We start from the raw sequence: 20031 nt of genomic DNA, 5'->3' as shown, positions 1-20031 counted from the left end.
ATTAAATATTGCAGTGCATTCTTGCTGATGCAGTCATATGATTTAGGATGTATTCTTAGTTTTATTTTGTGTAAATATAAATTGAATGCCGCTGTCCTAATTGTGATTATCACAGTTTTATTCTAGTTATTTATATATATATATATATATATATATATATATATATATATATATATATATATATATATATATATATATAAAATGAGAATGACTACTGACAGCATCAAATTTGAATATTAAAAATATAAATTTTGTTCATATGTACAAAAACTGTAATTATTTTATATAAAAAGTAATTAGGATGGCAGCATCAAATTTATTAAAATTTTTAATTTATTTTGTATATATAATTAAAAAAAAAACTGTGAGAATCATTATTAGCATGGCAGCATTAAATGAAATATATATATTATTTAATATTTTCATATATTACTATTACATTTTAAATATTTTAAAACATGTAAAATATGACATTATAAATATATATAAAAAAAAAAATATATAAATCCACACACACAAACGATGTAATTATTATTTTTTAATTATTTAAATTAGTGAAATATTTATGTTATTGAATAGTTACTGAAACATAAATATATAATGCATTCCATCTTTTATCTTTTACATACAGTATTATGTATTCTAAAACAGCAGTAAGGATAGCATCATCAAATGTAAGCATTTGCATTTATTTTGTATATAATTTTAGAGAAATAGAGAGAGAGAGATTTTTTTAGCGTAGCATGACTCGATTAACTATTATATACTGTCAGATTTTCTGTGTCTCTATGCATGAATTAGACAGAAAGCCTCATGCCGTGTGATTGCATGTCAGAAATGGCCTGCATGGACCTCTGCGTGCATCCTGCATCTGCAGTACTGAGAGAATCTGCAGCTGTCTGTGTAACGGACAGGTGACCTGCAGAGAGGCAGAATATTGGCTGCTCTGTGATAGCTACATCTCTATTAGTCTGACGGGCTGGACAGAGGAGCTGAGGGGATTTGAGGGTTATAAGGGGCCACGCCAAGATCTGCACCCAGGTCTCTCAGTGGGGGACTCTTAGTGAATCTGCTGCCTTGGACTGGACCCCATTACTGGGCTCAGCAGCTCAAAATCTTGACCGAGTGTGTCAAATAGAGAGAACACGAGAGAACTGAACAGGAAAGTGTGTGTGTGTGTGTGTGTGTGTGTGTGTGTGTGTGTGTGTGTGTGTGTGTGTGTGTGTGTGTGTGTGTGTGTGTGTGTGTGTGTGTGTGTTTGGAGGAGAGCGCCAGGCAGGAGGCAGGCAGTCCTGGAAAGTGAGCTGAGGAGCAGCTCTGGGCCATAGTTCTTCTGTTCAACACATTTTATGGGAATTATTCCAGCTTTTCAGAGAATCTATTTAAAACGTGGCTCAGACTGCTGGGACATACCCACATGTCACGACTGAACGTCTCCTGAGAGCTGAGACTGGAAGACGTAGTCACATAAACTGCTCCTACTTTTTCCCTGCCTGCTCTCTCTGTACTTAATTCAAAGGGAAAACAAGAGTATTTTTACTATAGTAACTATAATATAGCATGACCACAATTTGGTTAATATCAGACTATTTTGTGCATGTAAACACAGTCAGTTATTGTAATTGATGCAAAAAAAAAACTATGGTTCTAATGTTTGTTGTAGCCAAAATTTTTAATTCTGGATTCAAAGATGGACTCAAATTTTTTTGCAGGAATGGAGAATTATCAGTGCATAACTTAATGTAGTCTTATTTGGTGTTTTTGAAAGCCTTTTGTATGGAGAGAGATGCTTCACAACAGCGTACGGTTTGAGACGTCGTGAGGCTGTGTAAATAATGACACAGTTTTCATTCTGAGGTGAACTATTCCTTTAGTGCTCTGCAGTCTTGACAGGAAAATTGAGGAAAGTAATTTTCATGCTGAACATGTGGTCCAATATTACAGTGCAAGTTTCACTTTATGCACCGTACTTGCTTTATTCTTCCTCCGGTCTGAATAACTAATCCATGTCTCCTACAGACTGCAGATACTATTACTGGCAGCTTTCTCAATAATAATGCACTGCAGATATTGATATATAATCACAGTCTCTCTCTCTCTCTCTCTCTCTCTCTCTCTCTCTCTCTCTCTCTCTCTCTCTCTCTCTCTCTTCCCTCTCTCAGTAATTTCTATCCCTGCATGAGTGTGTTCAGATCATCTCTCTCTCTCTCTCTCTCTCTCGCTCTCAAATTCAACATTCAATTTCAATTGAGCTTTATTTGAATGTCTTTTACAGTATTGCCAAAGCATTGGCCATTACATAGGCAGTGAACAAATAATCAATAAAATCAATCAGTAAACAAATGCATGAATATATTTATAAATCAATAAATAAAAATAACAACAAATTAAAATCAAATAAACAATTAAAATAAAAAACACACTTGTGTGTATTTGTCTCAACATTCAGACTTTAGTTTTGTCAACTGGGCTGACTCTCGTAGTTTGTGGCAGGGTGTTACATACTTTGCTGCTGTTGTGATTGAGATAGAGTTTTTCTCCCAAAATATGATTTAATTTCTCTGAATTTGGTAATGCCATAAAATGTGGTTCTAGTTGTTGGAATCTGGTGAAATAGTGTGATCTAATGCTGTGATAGTGATCACAGTGAATGAGGAAGTGTTCTTCTGTCTCCAGCTCTCTCTGAGAGCACAGTGAACACAGTCTCTGCTCTCTCGGCTGCCATCTCTGCCTGTGCCGTCCTCTCTCTACAGCCAGACGGTGATCACTCAGTCTATATCTGCTTAGGGTCTTTCTCAATTTATGCTCTTTCATACAGCTCAGGTATTCTGCTGGTTTATACTCTCTCTTCAGCTTTAAATAGAGTTCCATCTTCTTTTGTGATTTAGTAGCATCTTTCCAATAGGTGATGTAGTTTTGTTTTTGTAGTTGTATAATTTGGTTTGGCCAGATAGTGCAGTTCTGGTCTGGCTGTAGTTTGAGCATCAGCTGTGAGAGTGCGCTCCGGTGCCGGTTCTGCTCCTGACACCGCAGGGCTTCAGCCTGGTATGAGCTCGGCTCGCTGCGCTTCAGGTGCTGGTAGAACTTCACAGCTCTTTTCTGGATACTGATCAATAAGGGGTATTGATTGTCCTAATTCAGCTCTGCACGAGTTGTTTGGCGTTGCTCTGTTTACTTTTAGGATGTTTTTACAAATTTGTGTATGCAGAGTTTCGATTTCCTCTTTTTCCCATTTAGAGAAATCTTGGGTTTTTAGAGGTCCCCATATCTCGCTGCCATACAGAGCAATTGGTTCAATTATTGCTTTTAGGATTTTTAGCCAGGGTTTGAATTGGAATTTCATGTCGAATAGTATTTTTAATCATGTAGAAGACTCTCAGTGTTTTGCCTTCAGTTCATTCACAGCCAGATTAAAGTTCCCTGTTGAACTCAGTTTTAATCCCAGATATGTGTATTCCTGGGTGTGTTGGAGGACTTGGTTTCCTGCTCGAAAGATGTATTTATTTTCCCTACATCTGGATCTATTTTGAAAAAAATCATTATTTTAGTTTTTGCGAGGTTAATTTTGAGGGCCCACGTTTGACTGAATGTCTCTACGACGTCGAGGAGCTGCTGTAGTCCCTCTTTTGTTTTTGACAGAATGACTAAATCATCTGCGAAGAGGAGACATTTAACTTCTGATTCTGTCAGGGTTGGGCCGGGGACTGTGGTGAATTATTATTATTTAATTAATACTTAATAATTATTACTTAATTATTTAAGGCTTTGGCTAATTCGTTTATATATATGTTAAATAGAGTGGGGGCTCAGTGGGCAACCTTGTCTGACTCCTCGTTGTTGGGAGAAAAATTCTGTTCGTTTTTTTCCTTTTTTACAGCACATGTATTGTTTTTATACATGGTGCTGATTAAATCAAAGGTTTTCCCTCCAATCCCATTTTCCAGTAGTTTTAGGAAGAGTCCTTCGTGCCAGATCGAATCTATATATCTATATATATATAATATATATATATATATGTGTGTGTGTATATATGAAATATGAAAACATTCTTATCTCAAGATAAATTCACTTGAGATGCAAAATGAAGATATAAAGTCTTGTTTTTTGAGAAATTGCACAACATGTTTATGCTTAATACCTAGAACAAATATTTGTCAGTGTACCTAAATCAATTTTTTCTGAGCTCATTGGCATAAATTTGTACTTTTTAAATTATAATTAACTTCATTTTGATTAACAACTTCTACTATGTCATTTTTGCATTTACACTGTACCTTGATTTAATAGTTTGTAGACATTTGCACTGAAAAACAAGACAAAAATGTACAGTGTAGGACACGATGCACAGTAAAAGTTATTTCCATGTTCTAGTTAAGCTATTTATTGAATTATAACATTAATTTCAAAGTAATCGAGATCGGTTGGAAGTTGTGACTCATTGTGTTCTCCTTAGACCCTCTACATTAAGAGAACACAACACATTGACATATTGCATTCCCTTTCATTTCATCTTAAATTGTCTTTAATTGGTCTTAAAAAGTCTACAATTCACCTTCATAAATCTTGCATAAAGCCTGATTTAATATTTTTTTTTAACAAAACAATGCATTAAAAATGCAAGCATTTACAGCCTTCAGTTTGCCCCATTGACTTCCAATGGACGTGCATTACACGTTTGTTTTTACAGAGGAATGGGTCAGAATAATATTCGATCTAAAAGTTCTATCCCAGAACGTTCCTTTAATGATCTCTTAAATATTTAACGCGATCAGCATGTTGCAGCTGCGTAATCTTTGTATCCGTTTCAACATAAATCTCAGAAAGCACTTTTTGTTTGACAGTCAGCTCACAGCGCATTGTTCACAGATGGTTAGAAGGATATCACAGCACTGTGTTTTGACATAATGAGCTCCAAGGTTTGATTTGATATGTGTTCCGGTGCTCTGTGTTCAGATGTGGGAGGAGGCCATTATCCTGGGGAAGGAGTTAGCCGAACAGTACGAGAACGAGATGTTTGACTTTGAGCAGCTGAGCGCTTTACTGGTACGTATACTTTCTCTCTCAAGGTTTTACAATGAAACTAACAATTGATGAGTTGTTTAGACTGTTAAAGTTCACCAAAGTAGCTAAATTGGCCTAATATAAATGGTCAGAGGGTTTTAATGAGTTTCTGCATTTTGTTCATTAGTTCGGTTTCGTCTAATCATCAACAAATTGATCCATTCAGACAAACAACCAATTGTGGTCTGATTTGATTTGAAATCAACCGTTGGCCCTTTTTTTAACAGTCCTGAATGAAAGTTTGTGTCTAACTTTTATTGGATCCCTTCACATGTTGATCTCGACCTGTTTTTATAACCTGTTTGGCTGGTGAATGCTAATGAATGTGTTTTATTTAATACTATGTATATACAGTACATATAAATGTATTTGATTTATTTTTATGTAATATAAATAATATTTACATATATAGTAATACATACAATTAGTTGAGCTAATCATCAGTGCATTTGTGAAACAGAAGTGTAATTATTTTGCTTAATTATTAATGATAAATAACACATCAACCTACTGTAGCAACGCCCTGGCAACCGTCCATAGCACCATATCACCATGGCAACAACTGTTGTACAGGAACTGTATTTTTGTAACTGAGCACTGATGATCTGATTGTCTCTGTGTCTCTCAGAGGAAGCAGGCTCAGTTTTATGAGAACATCGTGAAAGTGATCAGACCAAAGCCGGACTACTTCGCTGTAGGTTATTATGGGCTGGGCTTCCCCTCGTTCCTGCGGGTGAGAATTCCTCTTATAATTGTGAATCTTTTTTTGAAGTTGTCTGTTTCTCTGTGTAAATGCATTTCATTGTGAATTCGTCTGATATGTTTCCAAAGGCCTGGAAATCAGTTACTGGTGTCTTTGTGTCAGTAGCCTCTCCAAACTCATCAACGGCTGTCCTCAGTACTGCAGAAACCTTCACTCAAATACAGCCATTTTCATGTTCCAGGGGATGATTTTTATTAAAACGAACAGATTTTTTTTTTTCTTTTGAGATATGAAGGTCAATTTTTTCAACGTTACACCTTTTGTGTATTGATACTTTTTCACCTTTTTGTCCCAGACATAGACTTTCATTCTCTAAATATAATCATGAATTTCAAATTTCAGTTCTATTATTAGTATTAGTGTTAGCATTAGTATTGTTATTAGCTTCTTCCCAAATCTATTTCAGTTCCACTTTGCCACTCAAATCTAATGTTTTAGGACCAAAAACCATTTCAATATTTATTAATTATTATTTATTAATTTAATGTATTCAGTGTAATGAATTGAATTCAATTCCGTTATGTTATTAATCATTATTATTTCATTTTTATTTTTTTATTACCAAATCGTTTTCATTTCAACTTTGCTCATGTTTTTAAATAAAAACCAAAAACCACCTCAATATTCACTAAATATTTATTAAATGTATAAATTTATTTGTATTCAATTCAATTATGTTATTCAATTCATATTTTTTTTTTTATTATTAAAATAAAATATTCTTGTTTTTTTTATTATATTTTATTTTTAACTTGCAGCTCAAATCTAAAGATATTTAAGGTTGTTCAGAATGACTTTTTAAGTTTACTTGTATGCAGTAAAAATAGAAAGTTGATCAAGATGAAGGTCAGACAGAAAAAAAGGCAGGAAAATATTAATGTTCTGTGGAGTCTGTTTTCTTTTTCCTAAATATGTCCCTGCCAAAATCCCTTTGATTCATGATGAAACAGAATCATTCACCTTCCACAGATCATGTACAGTATGTGTTCAAGCCTCTGGTTGTGGCACTGAATCGCCTCAGATATATTTGTAATTCTGTTAATACTCTTCCAGGCGCCTGCAGTCACACGTCTCCCACCAGCCATCCTGGGAACAAAAAATAAATCGGCATCTAAAGGCTGGTCGCCTCCTGCTAGTGTTGACATGTTGCTCCGTGGAGAGAAGCTTTGCCTTTTAAAACACAAAACGTCTTGCAATCTCCTCTCTCTCTTTAAAGTGGCACTTTTGTATGCGTGCAGAGTCGTGTGACCGCAGCCGTTTTGTTCTGCCGTGCTTTGAATCACCAGCAGGGTGAAAACACCCGACGAGAGCACAGTCCAATTTGTCACCTTATCGCTCAAAGCAGATTTGAAAACAGCCCTGGGCATATTTCACCTCCGGTTCACATTTCACTAATTGAGCAGCAGAAATATGTTTGTGTGTGTGTGTGTGTGTGTGTGTGTGTGTGCACCAGTGAATCTCTCAGCCTGTTTTCAGATCGAATACTAGCATGCTGCTTTCTACCATTGTGAAATATTAAATGTGAGCATGCATTGTTCAGCAATAAACACTTCAATTCCACACATATTGACAATTTAGTAACCCGTTCCGTCTTTCTCTCTCTCTCTCTCGCTGTGATATTTCTCAGCGTGTGTGTGGGTGTTTGTGTGCACACAGTGGACTGGGTGTAGTTGTTCGCACAGACGCTGTGAGTGGAAACATATTGACGGAGTTGTAGGTGGCCGCGGATGATTGATGGTGTCTTTATTGGAATGTGCAATAATTGAGCGTTTCCAGACTGCCAAACGCATGTGAATTACAGCCACGGTGGCTATTTTGAGATTCAACGTTAAAACTCTTAAGAAATACAGAATGAGCTTTTCTGATGATGAGATGCGTTTTTCTGTTTTCATAAAATCCCTGGATTCATAGATGATGATGATAACTGAACGATCTAGATGTGTGCTTCTTAACTGGTTTTCCTTAAGAAATCCCAACATGCTACCAAGTGTTTATTACTGTATTAATATTTGCAATACATAGATATAAACTCACAATTCTAAGAAAAAGTCAGAATTGCAAGTTTGTTTATATCTCGCAATTCTGCCATTTCAGAACACTGTGGAGTTTGATTGGATACACAGCCTTTGACACTGACAGCAAAGCATTGAGTCCACTCTTTTAGATATTTCATAAGTCTTTTTATTTTATTATTTGAACTATGCATGATTACATGGTTAGTTGTATTTTATTATTCTGCACTGCTAAAACTAAAATGTCTGTGACCCTGAGAACCACCAGTTCTGATAATATTTCTGTTGGCTGTTTAATGCATTATAATAATATGATAATTTTTCGTTGTTGTTTAATGTTAAGTTCTTGTAGACATGCTTCACTGATAGATGCTCCAGTAAACTTATTGAAATGTTTAAATTTTTTCCTGTTTTTCCATCTAAACACTGCTGCTGTGAATCTCATCTGGATGTGTGTTAGTACCTATCTGTGGCCTTAGTGTATTCGATTATTATTCGATTCGATTCGATTCGATTATTACTTTTTATTATTATTACTTTTTGTTATATTTCTGTGTATTCATTCAATCTGATGTGTTAATTAAATATATATATATATATTTAATATATATATATATATATTATATATATATATATATATATATATATAGATATATATATATATATATATATATATATATAAATAAATATATATATATATTTTTTATTTTTATTTTTTTTTTTTTTTTAATGTGATGCTTTGAAATTCATACCATGCTAATAATATTCATTAGGATGGTGAGCGCAGAAAAGTCATCAAAATAAATCAGAAAATGACTGATTGATCCGGAGATGAAAATGTCTGTTGCGGGTGTTTTTCAGAATAAGATGTTCATCTATCGGGGGAAGGAGTATGAGCGGCGGGAGGACTTTGAGGCCAGACTGCTCACTCAGTTCCCCAACGCTGAGAAGATGAAGACCACGACCCCTCCCAGCGAGGACATCAGGAGCTCTTCTGGACAGTGTATCCTCCAGCCGCACGCACAGCACATGCTGACAGAAATCTGTGTTTAGTTTGACTTCAGATCTCCAGATTGTCCCTGTTATTGTTTCTTAGTTTGGTTCCACCAGACATTCAGTGTTTCACAGTGAAGCCCATCCTAGAGCTGCCACCAAAGTTCCAGAACAAACCCGTATCAGAGCAGATTGTCAGGTGAGAGACTCTGTCTGTCTCTCTCTCTCTCTCTATTTATCAGTCATTCTATATCTGTCTGTTTTTGTTCTGTCTGTCTGTCTGGTTACTTGTCTGTTGGTTTATCTTTCATTCTCATTATCTGTTTATTGATCTTTCTGTTGTTCTGTCGATGTTCTGTCGATGTTCTGTCTCTTCTGTTTGCCTGCCGTTCTGTCTGTCATTCTATCTGTCTGTCTATCTAGATCATTCTGTTCTATCTTTAATCTATCTGTCTGTATTTTGATCTAATCTGTCTGTTTGTAAGATCATTTGTTCTGTTTGTCTCTCACATTGTTTTCCATCTGTCTGTCTGTTGACCTGTGTGTGTGTGTGTGTGTGTGTGTGTGTGTGTGTGTGTGTGTGTGTGTGTGTGTGTGTGTGTGTGTGTGTGTGTGTGTGTGTGATGGGTCAGTAAACCGGCGGGCAGATCTCTAGGGTTTGTGTGCTTCAGAGCGACTCAGCCAGCTGATTCAAATGGAAATGTGCAGTGAGCAAACAGTGTTTGACCTTACTACACTCCTCTGTGCTTTAATAAATCACATGCACACACACCTGCAGCAGAAGCATGATTCTGTTTCAGGCTAAATTCTGTGCCATGGGGTAAACAGCGGCGTTATCACCGATCTTGATAAAGCGTCAGAGGCGGCTTACCACAGCCAATCAGAGCCGCCAGTGAGCATGAAAAGCAATTAAAACTCACTATTTACCCACAATTCTGAGTAAATAATCATCAGAGCCAAAGGTCACATTTCTATGAGCTTACAGGAGCGTGAATGTGTAGAGGAGCTGAAGGGGTGGATAACTTCAGTGATTGAACGTTGGCCTGATCGGTCATGTCACAGTTGAGGTTAATTTTTGTGTTTCTCCTCTCATGCCCCAGGCTGGATCTCTCTCCCCTGCAGCTGATACATTTGTAAATATTGAAATTGGTTATCTTTGTCTTTTTAAATCTGATTTAAATCTGTTGACAGCCCAGACCAGAGGCATGACTCTAAGCATGTTAGCGCCGTCATGCTCATTTAAGGTGCGTTGCACAAGTCTGAACGCACCTGGAATATATGTGGATTGGTGAACTGGGAAGGTCAAATGGTCTAAATTCTCACCTTATTCCCTCTCTTTCTTTTACTTTTAATAGCAAAACAGATATTTTATCATTCAGGCATAATGGCACAGAGAAAGAGGACACCTGTACTCATCTTCACGCTAGTCTGAATGGGTTTGGCTGCTCTGTTGACGAGTTTGTGGTTGTTTTGATAATGTTGGTGATGTAATTAGGAAATCTTTCTCACGTAGCCAGATCTTTGACTAAAAAGTTATAGGTCTGATCCATTGCAGCTTGTTCTGACCAAGAACCAACAGAAAGAGACTAAATGACTGATATGTAAAGCAACCAAGTAGTTTACTTTCCATTTAAGGATGGGTTTATTTAAAATGCATGACAATTTTTTTTTTTTTTTTTTTTTTTTTTTTAGTTGTTATTTGTCAGTTTTGGCTCCAATTGTATGGTTAAAAACACTGAAAATATCTCAAATCATAATTTTCTCAACAGAAGCTTATCTACTGAGGAAATCAAAAGAGAGTCATTTTAAGCGTTTTTTATTCTAGATCTATTTTCCTTTATTTTGTCAAATGCTTACATTTTCCTGTCCTTCATTTTGTCAAATTGCCAAAAATAATTTAATTATGAGTTTCACTTCCACTGCTGGGGAAGCTACTTATCCGTTTTGTTCAGTGTGCACAAAAGCAGGCTGCTCACAACTGATGTCATGTTAATTGTGTATAGTCATCAGTCATTCACACTTGTTCATCTCTCACTCAGCGTCTTGTTCAGACTAAAACCAGCATTTCATTCAATGACAGGCGTATTTGTTCAGTAAGTGTGTCCAGTCAAAGAAATAAAGCTGTGTAGTCGTGTTATAGTCAGTCTTGAAATGCGGAAAATCTGCAAAGCTGTTAAGTTTTGGGGGGGAAACTTGCACTTTGTACTTTTTGTGATCAAATGAGCCCAAAATATCAGAGAATGATCAGCATGCTGATGAGTCTCGGTAGTAAACTCAGGTAAAAGATTCATAAAAAAAAAAAAAAAAAACTCGTCCAGTGTTTCAATTTCCTCTTTTCAAGCACGTCCTTGGAGGCGCATGATTGTTGTTCATCATCATGTTCGCTTTTAGAAGCATGCTCATGTATCTCCAGCCTCTTGACCTTATGCAACCCTCTCAAAACCACCAATCGTTCTGGGATTGAATCATTCAAGATTTGATTTTTTTCAGCTTTTATACCGTGAATGAAGTCCAGAAGTACCAGTATTCACGGCCGGTCCGGAAGGGAGAGAAGGATCCGGACAATGAGTTTGCTGTGAGTTTCCTTTTGCTTTTCTGTGACTACAGCATTTCTTCTTTTGTTATTTCACTCAGTACTTGTGCTCTGCAGTTCCTCATTTAGAAGAAATCAGAACTGTTTTTCAAATGGCCGTTTGTCTAAAAACCTTTTAAGATGGCTTCACGCGGAGTTATTACAGCAAGACGTTAGACCTTAGAACACGGCACCATTATACTAAAATATAAAGTCTTTCCCACCTCCACGGCTTCCTCTTACATCTGCTAAACATCCATTAAAATTCAGTAAATGGAGGCTTAAATTGAAGAAGAAGAAAAAAAGTGCACAGGAATAAATTGCGGCCACTCTTTACCCAAAATGTGGCCCTTTGCTAAAAGCTTTCATTCTGCTAACTGTTCACTTTTTTCCCATTCTTCCAAGAACATGTGGATTGAAAGGACGACTTTCGTAACCGCCTATAAGCTGCCTGGCATCCTGCGCTGGTTTGAAGTGCTGTCCGTCTCAGCGGTGAGTATAACATCTCTAGTGGTTCATCATATCACCCATTCTTGATGGTTTGAAGGAAAATGAATAGCCTTTACCTGTCTCACTTCACCTTGAATGAACTCCGATACAGTAGATTTGACCCGTCTCACCCTCTTCTACAGTCTAAAGTAGAGCTAAACTGTTTCACTCTCACCATATTCTAGTGAAGCATGGGCATTTATTAAAGGGTGAAGCACCAGCACCAGCTTGTCCAAAGAACATATGGTCTTGGTCTGCCTAATTTGAAAGTACATTTAAAGAATCTTTTTTAGAATTCTTTGTACAAAATCTTGTATTTTTTGTTCTAGGTTGAATTCTATAAGATGTTTGTTTTTATTATATTGTATTTATTATATAGTTGAATGTAAGATTTGGTGAAGAATACATTTAAATACAAGCAAACAGCACCATATTCATTAAATTCTTCTAAAGAAAAAGGTACATATTGAGAAAATATGTAAATATTGAGAAGTGCGTAAGAAAGTGCAGTTCTCGAAAAATTAGTAAGTTCTCAGATATTTTCTCAAGACAGACTTTAGTATTATTTGATTGTATTGCCAAAGACTTGCTGATTTTTTTTGTTTTGTTTTTGCACTGCATGACAGGAGTTGCTTGACAGGAGTTCAGCACTCAATGTTTTTTTGTTACATTTTGTATTTTAAGTAGATATTTTTAATGAGCTTGTGTCAAGATGTGATCTGTTGCAGTAAATTTGCACTGTCTTTCTTGCACACTCTACACGTCTTATTGTTGCTAAATTAATCAATTACGGAATTCAGTTCAGCTATAAACAGCTCTACAGAAGACAATAGTGTCATTATTCAGCTGAAGTTAGATCAATGTTGATTCAACTGTAATCTTGCAGAGTTCAGAGGGTGACCATACGTCCTCTTTTTCCTGGTCCTAGCTGGGATTTCTAAATTGCCTAAATGTCCAAGGTCTCTCTGCAGTCTACAGTTATTTGTATGTGTATTTGCATGGCTTTAACCGTTCTCAGTAGATCCTGCCTTCTCGAATACGTACAGTGCCTGCATGCTATTGGTTAAACTACTTGTCAGTCATTGCCTTCAGCAAATATAAAAACAATTGAAAAACAAATGCTAATAATAAACTTTATCTTATATAGTGCCTTTAAATTAGCTTCTCAAGGCACCTTATAATAAAAAACATGCAAAGCAAAAACGGTAACCTTTGGTAACCTAAAAACGTATGTTTTTAGATAAACACATTCCCTGATATGGGAAGAGAGTGCATTCCTTATTCTAGCCTGGACAAAGCCAGAACCTGGACATTTTAAGCTGTTTAGAAATCCCAGACAGGAAAAAGAGGAAGTATGGTGACCCTAAGAGTTTGATTCATCTATAAAGTGACTCTACAGAAGACATATCATTACTTCAAGTTTTGTTCTCATCCGATAGCATCAGTGCAGTCAAATCAGTAAAATTACTGAAAATTTAGTTTTTTAAACCCCAAAACGAAAATAGACCTGTCTCGCTCTCACCACACTCCATTATAGCAGACGTGACCTGTCTCTCTCTCTCTCTCTCTCTCTCTCTCTCTCTCTCTCTCTCTCTCTCTCTCTCTTTCGATCGTGCTACTCTGATCATGTCGTCCTGAATCCGTCCTGCACTGAGGGAATCGTGGTTGCGTGTGCTGGCACGCTGCATGCAGATATTTGACTGTAGAGCGGCTCTAGCATCATGTGATACCCAGACTGCATGCCCTGGTGTTTATCCGTTCTAATTTGCACAGTCTCTTTTTAGCTCTCCTCCTCACCGTCTCGCCGCACACTCAGATTGTTTTCTCTGACGCTTCACGTGTGCTTTTGTTCTCATTAGCCTCGCTGGCACGAGTTTCCAGAGATAGACGCATTGATTTCAGATCCTGTCACAGATGCATTACGGGTGCCAGATATTCGAAGAGAACACGTTATCCCATTCATTAGTACTTCAGTAAATGGTTCAGTGTAGGATATGACACGCAATTTGACTTGAAAACCTGCTCTTGTTGTTTCACTGCTCATTAGTGGAGTTTGTTTGTTGGATTGCAACTTTGGTTGTTGTGTAAGAGTCATCATGTGCCGCTTTGCTAGTAAATTTCTGTAAATTTATTCTGCTTGTTTATTTATTTATTTTTTAAATCATCCTTTGTTATATAAATATGTTTTTGCTTCTGTATGCAGGAGGAAATCAGTCCACTTGAAAATGCTATGGAGACAATGCAACTGACCAATGAGAAAATCAACAACATGGTCCAGCGCCACTTAAACGACCCCAGCCTTCCCATCAACCCCCTCTCTATGCTCCTCAACGGCATAGTGGACCCAGCTGTCATGGGCGGCTTTACTAATTATGAGAAGGTATGAGATTATTCTGGTAATTATTGCCAAACTGTGTCTGATTAAAACACAGTGAAGCAACAGAAGTTGATTGTATAAACAATTTAAACCATTTTATATTATGAAAGAAGTTTCTCATACTCATCAAGGCTGCGTTTATGTGATAAAAAATACAGTAAAATGGTGAAATATATTTGCAGTTTAAAATAACTGTTTCCTATTTGAATATATTTTAAAAAGTAATTTATTCCTGGGATGAAAGCTGAATTTTCAGCATCATTACTGCAGTCTTCAGTGTCACATGATCCTTCAAGAATCATTCTGTTATGATCAAGAAGCATTTTTTCTTATTAGTTGTGATTTGAAATTGAAATTACAGCATTATAAAAGTTTTTACTGTCCCTTTTGATTGTTTTAATGCATCCTTGCTGAATAAAAATATTGATTTATTCAAAACAATCTTACTGACCCCAAACTTTTGAATGGTAGTGTACTGTATATTTAGAGGGTTATATGTGTTTTGTTTTGTTTGAACTTATAGTTGTTGTTTTGTCATCTATAGGCATTTTTCACTGAGAAATACATCCAGGAACATCCAAATGACCAGGAGAAGATTGAAAAACTAAAGGATCTGATTGCCTGGCAGGTAATGATATAATCACGCATGTCTAAACAGCAGTGCTGTTGAATAATCGTGAGGTATTTGTCAGATTTTGCTGGAAATGTAAAATGAAGCAATATTTTTTTTTGTTGTCCAACGGCTTCCGTGTCACATAAGTAATGCAGCATTAAGTTTCAGTGTTTTAATAGCATATTTGATTTAAAATTCAGTAGCAACTTGCTGTTAGTATATATATATATTTTTTAAATCAATTCAAGCTGTCCTTTCTTCAAAGAATTTATTCAAAAATTAAAAAGTTGTATATTACTTTTCTCCAAAGTTTTCTGACTAGCATGCGCGATGTGAGATCACAGTTCTTCAGAAGATCTTAAAGCATCTGTCATGCTGTATAAATATCCAGTGTGAGCTTTTATTTAAAGCAAAGTCTTCCGGGGATTCACTGATGTACATCCACATGTTTGGGTGAAGCAGCACGTGTCTGGTGCTGCAAACTGACTTTATCATCAATTCTCTAAAGGCTTTTTTCTCTCTTTACTGATGATGGTTACAGGGCAGAACAACACATCAAATCCTCCTGCTGTCTTGCTTGTGAGATTGTGTATGTGTGTGAGATAGAGATCTACAAAAGATGATCTTAATGCTGATGAAGCTTAATTTATAGCTGTTTAGTGGGAAATGTATCCCATGCCAATGAGAAATAAGTTTTTTTTTTTTTTTTTTTCTGAAAACAACATCTGCTGTGTGTCATTCAGCACAATAACGTGTCACTCGCTGATGGCTCTTTTTGATGATTTATTTATTTTTTTTTTTAAAAATTTTGTGATGTGCTGAAACTCCTTTATTTAATTACTGACAAGCTGTGCAAAACATGCGCAAAATAAGATCGTGGTTTTGCGCAACTTGTCAGTGAACAAGGCTCTGTGTAGTAAATGCTGCTCCATGTGAAAGCATGCATGTGTAGAGATTTACCACTGATTACAGAACCGGCTTTACTGATGAGATGCGCATTAAATCATGCCGATATTTATCGTGCATCCCTATTAAAAAGTACTTGTTAATCTCCCATTATACTTTATTATCACCAATTCCTGGATTTGATCTTTTTTTCAATTTGTTTTCTTTCAGTTAGAACAGCTTTTGTATTTATTTCTGGATGTGATTGGTCACAGGCCTTATTTGTGCATAATTTTAGCAGTGTTCAGTTAAAATTAGAGATCAATGAGTCCTACAATCAGCCATTTCCAAAAAGAAATACAAAACCTGTAGTAATTGAAAGAAACCAAGTTAAGACTGAAATCAGTATTTTGTAAAAATATAACAAATGAGAGATTTACATTTGTTTGTAGGCGGGTCATTTTTTAAACATTACAGGTGTAAGAAGATGGTAAAAAAAAATCTAAGTAACACATTTTTTTTTTATTATACCCTGTATGAGCAAAGTGAATACATTTTAGCCTTATGCAAAAACATTAACTAGTATTTTCAGAAAAAAAGAAAATCCTCTTTGGGTCAAAATGATTCTCAAATGATTCGTTTGAAGCGGTTCTAAGATTCAGCCTCTCTAAACCCCTCCTTTCCGCAAGCCATCTCTGTCCTGATTGGTCAGGTGGCCCAGTCTGCTGGGAATGGTCTACCACCTATAACGCATGCTGGAAGCGATACGCCATCGCCATAGTTCTGTATTTTGAACGCTTGATAGAAAATATAATCATCTATTATTTATCATACTTACAGGTTGTGATTCAGTGGAGCCGCTGGTCCAAATAAACTGGGTACTGATTCATCTCTCAAGAGCAAGTGTTTTGTAAATCCTGCATTGAACTCCCCGAGATTAGAAAAGCAGTCGTCAGTCAAAAAAAAAGATTGGGGTTGTACTGCTGTGGTACAGTGGAAAAAAATTATTTTAACCACTGAATTACATTGTACCATATTAATAGGGGTGGTTTGGCCTTTTGGGTGTGTTCTAGATGCCAGAAAAACTCTGTAATGGATATCAGCTTTTCTAGTAATCATGGAAATGCTTTGGTTGAAACGTGTTGGAACAGATTTTACAAGAGAGCAGTTTTGTGCCTCTTATGTTTGATTTTGACTTGTTCACTGTCGGGTGTGTGATGAATAGTCAACAGTCTGAGCATCTGTCCGAGCGTTCAGCCTGTTTGTCTGATCCGGCTGCACGTCGTATATAGTTACTCTCTACGCTTCTGTTGCGTAATGGTTATTGAAAGAGTCATTCTTTTGAGGGACGTGGACAGAAATGTAAGGACAAAGAGAGGCTGGTGTGTTGATGTGTTTTCAGACAGATGAGAAAAAAAAGACGGCTGTTGATGAGCTTTTCCGTGAGCAGAACAGATGTGAGGTATTGATGTAACTCCATATAGTCTGGACCAGGGATGGAAAACAAACCTGTTAAACTCTCTCCGCTACAGAACAGTTCTAGATTCAGCACATCTGCTGATGTGTGTGTTTGCTGGATAAACTTGATTCTGTATCTTGCTGCATGTCAGTAATGTGTGGGGAGTTTTGATGCTTTTGATTAGCTGTCATCTACAAATTAACAAATGGGTCATTAAAACCGGTGCCTTTCATCTTCAAAAAGATTTTAAATATTGTACAAGACCAAGCATATTATATGTGGCATGTCAGTCTAAATTAATAAACATTAGGTAATATTTTTGGTGCAGTTTGTTAACAATTAATGCATTAGCTATCACAAGCTAAAGATAAACAACAGCTATTTACTGTATTTATTTATCTAGATTAACTCAATGTTAATGGTAATTTATAAATACACATTTATTTATCGTTAGCTCTAATACAGAAAATGTCTTTGTAAGTGGGTGTTTAGTATGTTTAATGCAGCAGTTATTATAGTTAAAATTAAAAACATTAAAAACATTTTTGTTACTTCAAATAAAATAAACATTAACTGAAATAAAATATTTTATTTCAGTTAGTTGCAACATATTTAATGTAGTTTAACATGATGTCCTAAAATAAACAATTATTTAAAAATAAAACTAAATACTGTAGACATTAAAAAAATTAAAACTACAATAGCAAACATTCACAGCAAAATAATACATTTTAACTAAAACCAAAATGAAAATGGAACATCTAAAATTAAAACTGATTCAAAATATGGATACATAAACTAAACAAACAATAATCTAAAACACCATCTCATTGATACTCAAATAACACAGCAACAGAAGTTAGGAAAAACATATTTAAAAACAAAAAAGCAGTTTTGATATTCAGTTTAGAAAAATGCTTGTGATGACACAGTAAAAGTCATTATTCACACATTAAAGAGAGACCGTTTTGTAAAACAACCTGAATGCATTCCTGACATGATATGAAGGCTGTTTGATGCCATTTGTTGAACGTATCAATCATATTGTTTTTGACTGTAGCTTTTAATGTTTTATTTTTTCTCACGTATTCATGTCAGTTCAGGACATTTGCATGAGATGAGTTACAGCAGCTGTCATCCTGTCAGAGAATAAAGTATGTCTCATGCTTTATCTTACATTTTAAAGACGTGTTCCTCCACAAAGACGATGACAAGCTGAGTTGCACAAATCAATTGTGGAGAAAGGCATGAAACGCAGTTCAGAAAAGCTCTGTCTTTATTATATAGACAGAGAAATGGTTATGAAATCCGGTTTTCTCAGGCATGCATTGATGCCATCTTACCACAAAGATCATTATTTACACTTAAATGTTCAATTGTTATAGATTTGTCAGTGTTCAGTGTTTTTTATCCAATATTTATTGTTTATGCAATCACAGACAAACACTTTAACTCCGCAGAGTTTGCGTTGGACAGCATATGAGGAACCCAAAGCCACTTTTTCGGTAAGATCTGGCAGTCAATACACCCCGTCCTGAAGGTAGAACAGGCCACGTGTACATTTTTCACATGCCACTATCGATGCTCTGTCAAACTAGCTGACACTGAAGTCCTGTAAACAGCAGTGAAAAGGCAGGACAATCCCCCTGCAGATTTCAGCTTTTGATTACGTTTGGTCTCGGAGCGCCGCCGGTCTCTTTTATACAGGGCTCGGCGAATCTGTGTGAATGTGCTGCTCTCTCGCAGAGCCAGAGCTGTTATTCACACAAATCAGGTGCTTTAGTTTGCTCCGCTTCATTCATGTTAGCCTGCATCTTTTGCACTGAGAAAAACACTTAACTCAGGCAAGTACAGAAGCTTCAGCTGGTAACGTGGCATGAGGATCTAGAGAGTTTATTGTATGTTACGGACAAGCAATTCATCCAGCGCTGTGTTGATGGACTGTGTGATGAAACATATGAAAAATCAAAGCATGCATATCTCTCTGCCAGCTTGCATTGTCATAAATGGTGCAAAAACATCACGTCCCGCTCGTTTTCACTAGAAACTAGAAACTTTGTCTTACTCATGACCTTGTGTCTTTTTAACCACAGTTCGCTGATGAGGCGTATGTGTAGTTGTGTTTTTGTGAATTGGCTGCCAAGTCTTTCAGAGCAGTTTTGTTGCTCTGCATGCTCTACCCAGAATTCCCTCACTCTGATCATGTTATAAAGGTCTGGGTTTCCCTGGAGACACGAGTGCTGCTGCTCTATCTGTCTGTATCTCTGACTCTTTCAGAAATTCCCTGCAGTGCTAACAACCCTTATTAAAGAGGGAATCCTCTCTGTCTCTCGCTCTGCTGTAGTGTCACGACTGTTGAACTGCAGGAGGATCCGCTCAATCTGTGTCTGAACAAACCCTGCATTATTTCTAGATGGATTTTACATTCATATAATTGAGTGGTAAAGTATGAGAGATCGTGCTGCAGTACAGTGTGAATGTAATCAGGGCTAAAGGGCGGAGTCGAACATGTTGACTAGTGGTAGAACTGATCAACTAATCAATTCAAAACACTTCAGCAACCACATAATGTAGCAACATGCTAAAAACCACCATAACAGCCACTTAGCAACCCTACCCTGGCAACACTAAACATGCTGTATACTGTAAAAAGTGGTTTTCTTCTCCTCAGTATTTTTGTCTTTCAAGAAAAATGTAAGCATTGAAAATATTTAAATATTAAACCAATAATTAAAAATTCAAACTATTTTAATATTTCAAATATAAATACATTAAAAATATTTAAAAAGTATTTAAAATATTTAAAC

General features: G+C 36.2%; 1 protein-coding gene across 1 annotated transcript in view; it reads left to right on the top strand.

Annotated features, from left to right (window-relative positions):
* LOC109092652 (dedicator of cytokinesis protein 1-like) overlaps positions 1-20031 on the top strand; it is a 195070-nt gene that overhangs the window by 159011 nt on the left and 16028 nt on the right. Inside the window, exons 39-46 of the mRNA XM_042768077.1 lie at positions 4954-5043; positions 5690-5794; positions 8698-8839; positions 8947-9028; positions 11320-11404; positions 11807-11893; positions 14094-14270; positions 14812-14895. Of these exons, the coding sequence (XP_042624011.1) occupies positions 4954-5043; positions 5690-5794; positions 8698-8839; positions 8947-9028; positions 11320-11404; positions 11807-11893; positions 14094-14270; positions 14812-14895 (852 nt within the window). The remainder of the gene's footprint in view (positions 1-4953; positions 5044-5689; positions 5795-8697; positions 8840-8946; positions 9029-11319; positions 11405-11806; positions 11894-14093; positions 14271-14811; positions 14896-20031) is intronic.

This window comes from Cyprinus carpio, chromosome A12, assembly GCF_018340385.1.
Source record: "Cyprinus carpio isolate SPL01 chromosome A12, ASM1834038v1, whole genome shotgun sequence".
Lineage (NCBI taxonomy): Eukaryota > Metazoa > Chordata > Actinopteri > Cypriniformes > Cyprinidae > Cyprinus > Cyprinus carpio.
This window is presented reverse-complemented; position numbering and strand designations above follow the sequence as displayed.